The following is an 8,770-nucleotide window of genomic DNA, read 5'->3' on the forward strand; positions in this document are numbered from 1 at the left end:
TTGCACCAATTGACGCGAGCGTCTTTTTGAGTTTTTGTCATTGTGTGGGATCCAATGAGAACATACCTTTCTCACAGCTAAATGATCATGTAATATTTTATATATGCTGGTGGAACTAATGCCTATGGTTGCCTCAATCTCACAGTATGTCACATGATGATCTTGCAGTATTAGGTTTTGCACAGCATCAATGTTTTCTTGAACAACTGATTTTGGACGACCTTCGCGAATACCAGCGTTTCACAGTGGCAAAAGATGGGGCTTCATCGCCAAATGTGGAAGTAAGTTGATCGATGCACTCTTGTCTTGATAATCCACGTTGAAAATCGTAAAAAATCATCGCACGAAAATGTTCACGAGTTAATTCCATTTTATTGTTGTCGCACAATCTCCAAGGCAACATAAACAACACAAATGAAGCTATTGACAAAACATTTGAAGTACGTTATGGTCAATAATGCCAGATGATTCCGTGCAAACGTCAAATCGCGCCTAACTTCAATCAGTGTTGCCAAGGCTCAAAATATAAATAGTAGTATCGAATTTGTTTCAATTTTCTTGTCCCCGTACTTTACATACAAGAAAAATTATTTAGCACAAATTTAGATTCAAAGCTTCACAAGCACTACATGCATTATCATATCATGTAATCAGTCATGAGTAAATCACAAAATTTACGATAAAATTTTCCACTGTGATGTAACAACTCCCAAGTACATTGCAGCACAGTTCTTGAACACCTGGGCTGGGCCCATAACCTATTAAATTTTAAGAAGCCATTATTCAAACCTGACACTGCATAATGATTAATATACTGAACTGGAAATAAGTTTTATTTCTGTCTTCTTCGAAGGCACAGAACAATATGAACAAAAAAATAGAGTTGCTTCACAGAATATGTATCACATATGAAAAATTTAAGTGAACATATTTGAGTATGAGAATCTTTTGAAGCAAAACATTTTAAGTTATATATTATTATTAGTAGTAGTAGTAGTAGTAGTAGCAACAATAGCCTATTCATTTCTGATTGGCATTCAGGCTATTGACCGAAACCACTTTAAGCACTGCCACACATCACTCTTTCACTTCCTGAAAGATCCCATGGGGTCCAGAATAGAAAATGAGTAGATTTGACTTAACTGGTTCCTCTAAATTTCACTGAAATTCACCACTCAAAGTTCTTTGGGGGTGGGGATGAGGAGTGTGGGGATGGGGGTTGGGTATAGATTAAATATCAATTTCATCGGGGTTTTTGACTAAAAACTTTCTGAAATCCCAATTAAGCTTTGTGCCACTAACAAGAATAATAATAACTTTTAATTAGGTAACATGTAAAATATGTTTTAATCACTTTGAGCAGAAGTAATTTAATAAATAATGTATCTGTAATTGTAAGATATTGTCCCACACTGCGACTGTACAGTCTAAAGGACCTCTCGCACTGAGACGTGGGGAAACATGGAAAAATCCGGCAACAAAACTTCTGTCATCTGCTTCTATTGAAATCAAATGGTGTCATGGTTACTATAGGGGAACATGGGGAACCAAAGAATGGAAGTTCCAGCTAGAAGTCTGCAGGTTATCCTGAGGGTTATCGCCCACTGAGATGCCGGAAGCAAAACTGTTCCATTCTGTTGCTGCACTTCCAGCATCTCGGTGCACATCAAGCTTAAGGCATCAGGCTTTGGGCTCAGAAGCTAAGGAATGCCTACTGGTTAGTCTCCTGCAGGAGCAGCCCGTGCATAATTTTCCCTGGGGGTTCACCAAAATTATGCAAAGTGGACTTACCTAAACCTTTTGAGACACTGCACGCTTTGGTTTGTAGAGATAGTATTGGAAAAATTATCAAATTTTTGCCGGTAGATTACTGAAAGTTAATTTGCTTTATGTTCAGATAACAATGACAGCACCAAGAAATGTGTGTGTAGGGGGCGATCATTTTAATTTTAAGATTTTCGTATGGCATTGTATTTAGGGGTATCTCAGAATCCAGAAAATATTCTCGCCTCAATTTTGCCTTTTCCACTCTTGCCAACTCTTTTCTGGTCCCACCACTGTCAAATAGACTAGATTATTGGAACTGGATCCTGAACCTACAGTAAATATACAAATCTCTGCCTGCTAAAATGAGTATGTATCAGTAATCGAACCCAAGACCCCTTGATTACAAGATAATTCTTATTTAACTATTCGAAAGTATATCGCTAAATCAAAGCAATTCTATTCTATGCAATATGTTAACTTCTCACACAGCAACAACTACACTCCTTCCAATACACAATCCACCTCACTCCATTCAACATATCACCATGCCAAATATATTTCAATCACCAGCCACGCACTTCAAAACAAACTAACAAGTATGGAGGCAATGACACGTAACAAAGTCAAATGTGCACGTCCCCTCGAACACCCGCTCGGGCTAGAGTATAACTGATCGCACGAAATCCAAACAACATTTTGGTTGTCTTCTGACGTAAGTGCGAAATGCCTTCATTGTTAAGTTAGGCTTGAATAAATAGTAAATACTAAATTTTTGGTCAAGCACGGTAAAGTCCCAAAAATTGCAGTGTATATATTCTAGGACAACTAAACCTAAAAAGCCTAACATGTCAACAAAATCATTTAGTCTGACCAAAAGGTTGTTTGTCTTGTCCGATAAGCGACCCTCGCCCTCGTGCTATTTTTGACTTTTCGGCTCCTTCCACCTGAAGTGTTTCCATCTTAAAGAAGAAAACTCTGAATATGTAGGCAAGTTGTTTTGTATCATATTTATCTTTTGTCCCATCATCTTTACTTCTAGCTTTCGTTTGGGGTCACCTCTGCATATATATATTACACCCTCTTCATTAATATAATAAGTCTTGTAAAATATAAATAATACAAAGAGAATGCCAAATGAATTAAAATTGAAACACTTAGGGCAACACTGGAAGAGAGAAGAGCGTGGTTCACTCCAGCTCGCTTGTGATCCTACGAACTGTGCATGTCAGTTTTCACGAGATGACCTTCCTGGAGTATCAGACTGCATGTATTTTCGCCATATGTACGCGTCGAGCTTCTGCTAGCCATCCTATGCTTTTAGCATGGTAGGGGTTGCCTTGCGGAGGTTCAACGGAGACTTTGCACGAAACTGAACTAGAGGGGAGCTGAGTGGCTCTGGCCTGCAGTTTCTCCTTCTCACTAAGATAATTTGGCATTCTACGCTTATGAACATCTCAGTTATTGTTTATTTTGTATATTACTGGGGGTTCACTGCACATGTGCATTATACAGCCAACCGCACCTGGTCTCCTGGGATGAAGTATAACAACTTTCTCCTGAGATTTCAGTCAGTGTTTGGAACTGGTGGCTACCCACCATCATGAGAAAATTGGGGAGCTATGAATGAGGAGTGTAACCTGGTCATAAAAAACTACTATGACTGGGGGTTTGTCGTGTTTACCACAAATCACCCCATAACTGGTTGGATGATCACACACTTCTCCTGAGGCGTGTGGGAGTGAGGCTAGCAGTCTGTAAGTAGGCCCTGGCCCTCAAGGGCTGTTGTGCCATAGGTTATATTACTCTATTTTGCATCCTGAAAGATCCCATGGAACCTTGATTAGGAGATGAGAAGAGTGGATTTGACTGAATTGGGTCCTCTGGACTTCACCACACAAAGCTCTTGGAGAGTTGTGTATAGGTCTAACATCAGTTTCATGAATAAAGCCACATTAGCCCACAAGGTGCTCAATTGATTGTACATGCAAGGATTTTTAAGAATCAACCATGCACTGCAAGGCAGAGGTCCCTAATTTGAACCTTGGTCAAGAGATGGATGCATCACTGTGTTCCTCCCATCAGCCACTCTTATCTCCATTCATCTTTGTCATCATATTTCATTCAAGAGAGAGAAAAGCAATTAAGATAACCAAAACAAAAACTGATATCTGAATTCATGTGTGCATTTATTCTCAATTTGTTCTTTTTCAGTTTCAACTCTTGCAAGCAGAAGATGGAAGTGGAAAAGGAGCATGTCTTGTAGCAGCCATAGCAAGGAGAATACACAAACGTCAATCCACCACGTGATAGTGGAAAGCTTGTGAACATTTTTTTTGGGGCATGTATTTTTGTACCGCAGTACTTTTACCAGTGTTTCATATGAAAGTGCAGAAAGCGTTATATTGGAGAGAAGTACAATAGTTTTGATTTCTCGCAATTTGTCCTAGAACAGGTTCCTATAGTTAACTACTGGCATGTTGCTCGAACACATACAATTTCGAGTCTTGTTCACATAATGCTAACCGCTTTATATTTTGTGCAACACATTTTTGGGAGTTAACACAACTTTTGTACAGAAATTTTGTTGTTTGTAATGAAATAGTGAAAGAATTTTTAAAGATTTTACTAATATGAATATTTAAAATATATATATTTTTAAAATTCTCTAATTGAATCAGCATTTCTGTCGAGATTGGAATAGAAGTTAGTAAATCATGATTCATGTGTGATTTCAAGTTTCAAAACTGTATGAGAGTAATTTTGTTTGAAGTTTTATAAATAGAAATTAACTACAAATCAATATTAAACTAAACATAACATGAAGCAACTTAGAATTTTACTTAGGAATATTTTTACTTCACCATACAGAATTCAGCTGATATTTGTGGAGAACAGAAAAAGAACATAATTCATAATATTTGCATGTGAGATGATGTTACATGAAATCCATGATTGGTTTTTAATGGTTTTATCAGAAGTTCCAAAGGTAAAAAATAAGGTTATATAATTGGTGTTTTTTAAAGGAAATGTTGCAATTCTAAATTATGCATTTCGAAGATTGTTATATTTTCTTAGGAAGTTTATTTCACTGTAAAATCTCTACAATATTTGTTGAAATATTTCATAAAGAGAAAAAGAAATATTTTATATCAATACAGAGAGAGATGTTGTTAAATGTATTATTATAAAGTTTAAAAAGATCTAAATGCTGGAAAGTATACAAATGCACACTATAAAAGTCACATTAAATTTGAGTTTTACATTAAGTGGTCAGAATTTTATGAATGGCGTGAAACCATCCCATTTATCAGTCTCTCTCTTAAGAGTACTTTCATTGCCTAGTTACTGCAAAACATTGTGAATTAAAGTAATTCATGAAATTGCAATAATTTTTAACATTACTTCTACTTAGTGCACATTTGTAAACTTCTGCAGAGTTACATTTTCTCCACTTTTGTCACTTTTCCTAAGGTAAAATTATTAGATATATACAAATTTATACAAATTGCCATTTAAACTATGGAAAATATTTGAATGTATCTTTTTATAGAACCTACGTATTTTACATTAAAAACTGTGATAGAATTCTTGTAAAATAATGCCTTGCATGTGCAAGAAAGGTAACAAATATATTTTAAAAAGAAATAAATTAAAAGCAGATGAAGGAACCACTTAAACAGAGCCATTATTTTTACATTATATAAAAATAACCAAATCAAATTTTGTATTTCTAATTATGAAAGATATTTTACAAAAAGCCAAAGAACTAGAACAATTTTCAGTAAGTTTTAATTAAAAACACAAATTTGATAGTTCATAACTGTGCATGAATAACATGTTCAGTGAAATGATATATTTTTGCTACAATTTTTACTGTACCATCAAGCAAGTTCAAGACAAGGCTTCATTCAATCACTGCTTTTGGCATTATTGTGATTATCAGTTTCACTATTTTTTATTGTCATAGGAGTTCACTATTCAATTCTTGCGACCCATCTTGCAACATGACTATTAATAAATTTTCATAAATGTACCCAATTTCTTCTAAGCAACTAATTTTCTTCTCAGCAAACTATGTAGACTCTGGCAATAAATTCAGATTCCCCACACCTCTTTCAGGTCCATACTTGACACTTTGTAAATGCCAGTTTGATTCATCAGTAGCACAGGGTGAGATTTTAAGCTTGTAGTTTTCATTGGCTCTTGCAGTCCTTGACTTGATACATTTTAAATTTGCAGTATAGTGAACATTTGATTTTGGATCAGTTCTGTGTTGCAAACAAATTCTGAAAAGTTTGAAAAGATTATTATATATATATATATATATATATATATATATATATATATATATATATATATATATTGAAATGCCAAATATTGTAGAAAATCATCCATACGTGGTAAAAGTTCAGTCCCTGGTAAAACTAAATGAGTAATGAATAATCTATATTTGGAAGAAAAAAATATTAATTCTATTATTGAATGTATTGTGAAATTTCTACGTGTATAGTTTTCTGTTAATTGGTTTGTGAAGAAAAATAGTTTTGTAAAAAAATTAAAATGAAACAATGTAACTTAATTTCTACAGATCTCGCAAGTTTTGTTTCAATTAGGATGTCCCAGGTTAATATCTAAAAATAGTCAGTTTTCAAATCAGAATTCTGAAACTGAGTGTGGCATTAAAGGTATTTTGAAATTTTTACTTTCCACATACTATACAATACAGGAGTTAGATTTTCAATTTCTGTGCAAATCTGACTAAAACATACTTCTTTTCACTTTCAATTCAGATCTCACCATGCCAAAGTGACCTACATGCAACAGATTTAAAACTTGTTTCTTAATTTTAAGGGAACATTTGCTTTCCTCCTAAAAATACTAGTCCATTGTTCACAAGTATTTCATGATGCATTATATAATACAATCTCAATTAATCTGTCATATTTCTTTTCACTGGCCATATGAAACTCGATTAGTTACAAACTATAGGATTTTTTTAAATAAAATTACAAAACTGCAGTTTTGTGTTGTATCACACATGTATACTTATATTTATATAATTTTCTATGTATATGAATGAATTTATTCTTCTAACCCATAAACATTTTAATTGTTACTTTTTAGAGAAGAATGTAGTTCTGTAACTGAAATGTGCATTTATCTATCTATATATATATATTGAGGTGTGATTTGTCTTTCTGGTTTTATTTATACTCATTTCTACAATGATAGGGTGAAAGAAATAACACAATGCTTGTAAATATGTTAGATATATACATACATAAAGTTATATTTTAGAAGAAACATTGAGTTTACTTCCATACTTTTAATTGAGAAAGTAAATATTTTCCATGCCAGATAAATCAGGCATTACAAATCCCTCGCAGAAAAGATATTTTAGGTACAAATAAATAGTAAAGTGAATTAAGTGTTAGTGACTTCTGGCATTCCTTACTTCGATTTCGTAAAGTTCATTGCTTTTCAATAGAAGGGTGAACATACTCTCCAGATCATTCAAGCAAAGCAGACTCCTTGTTCCATCGAGTACCAGTAACTCTGTTACATTTTTAAAAAGGAAACTCTCCGAACACTGGTGCATACACTTCAGTGGAATTAGTTAGGGACACAGGACCATGTGCCCCAAGAGTGATAACCAAGTTTTATTAAAAGTGATGAAATTGTATATGAAGAAACAAAGAAATGTGTGAGCATGATAAAAAAAAAGTTTGTTTTTGAGTCCACTTTATATTCAGATAGGGGGACTGGACCCACCGTTTAAAGTGGAACCCAAATTACTGGTAGCCTCAACTTGGGAAGGAGCCAGGGACTCCTTGATTACAATGCGACATTTACCACTGTACTATCTGCGAGGCCCGAAATGAGCATAATGTTATTAAGAAACGTTTTTTGACTTGTGAAATGTATAGACAATATAGATACGTACATCCTGTATTCACCTCATGTGCACACACATATACATGTTTACAGCACATGCTGAGCCTCCCCACAGAAAAAAAATCTGGTTTGGGCTATGTGCATACAGAATTTAGGCAAAATACAGACAGATGAATATATTGAGAATTTCTCTTGGTAACACTGCAGCTGGGCCAGGGCATTGCAAGGGGCTGTAGAAAGAAGAGAGGCAGTGGCCACGATTGGGTTCCAAAACTGGGAGAAAGGACAGTTTGCGTTTAGCATTGTGCGGGGCTAATTGTTCACCTGTGTCCCTCCCCTAATCTCTTCCATTGAAGGGAGGTAATTGGTTCAGAGTTGGGGGAGCTACAAGCTAGACCTTGAGCTGCCTCTGCTCATGTAACATGGCATAGTATATATGTAGTAATTCTATATGTTACAATATCCCTAAGCATCATACATGACTTAACAATCCATATACCCAAGGGTTGCATACTTAACCCCTGTCTAGGGGGTGAGGTGCCAGCCAGTATCGAACATATTCTGTCAGCATAGTTAGTGTGAAAAGATAGTGTCATACATACATATTATACATATGGAGTTGGTGGGTTCAGTAACTTGGGGCACAACTTTGTTGGGAGGGGGAACAGAACATGAACCTCAGGTCCCAGGAGGTTAAAAATACCCTTAACTTGGGGAAAGGGGGTGTTTTGTAGTTCCCGCTACACATCTTTGGATGGACTGTTTGTCACTGCCAAATGTTAAACTTTTGACATTACTCAATACCATTGTCAGTTACTACATGTCCCCCCCCCCCCTTCTCCATGGCATAGTGATAATTAAACCTCGAACTTCAGGTTTTTAACCTATTTCTTCCTTTACAGGTATGTAAGAAATAATAAGTTATGTCAGTTTTTCATTAAAAAATGCAACAACTGCTGAAATTTTAGTGCCTAAAAAAACTATTTTGCTTAACTAACTCTCTAGCCTTCTTAAACCCGAAGGTTCATGGCTGCAGCAACACAGGCCTTCCATCTGTCCCTATCTTGAGCAAGATCTATATACTCTTTTCCATCCCTACCGATTTCCT

The 8,770-nt window shown here is 35.3% G+C and overlaps 1 protein-coding gene across 1 annotated transcript in view; it reads left to right on the forward strand.

Annotated features, from left to right (window-relative positions):
- The window catches only part of LOC145988809 (hexokinase-2-like), a 68,121-nt gene extending 62,037 nt beyond the window's left edge, over positions 1-6,084 (forward strand). Inside the window, exon 10 of the mRNA XM_083124008.1 lies at positions 3,979-6,084. Within this exon, the coding sequence (XP_082980134.1) occupies positions 3,979-4,074 (96 nt within the window). The 3' untranslated portion in view covers positions 4,075-6,084. The remainder of the gene's footprint in view (positions 1-3,978) is intronic.
- The last annotated feature ends 2,686 nt before the right edge of the window (positions 6,085-8,770 follow it).

The sequence above is a fragment of the Lepisma saccharinum genome, chromosome 6 (assembly GCF_977018435.1).
Source record: "Lepisma saccharinum chromosome 6, izLepSacc3.1, whole genome shotgun sequence".
Taxonomy (NCBI): Eukaryota; Metazoa; Arthropoda; class Insecta; order Zygentoma; family Lepismatidae; genus Lepisma; species Lepisma saccharinum.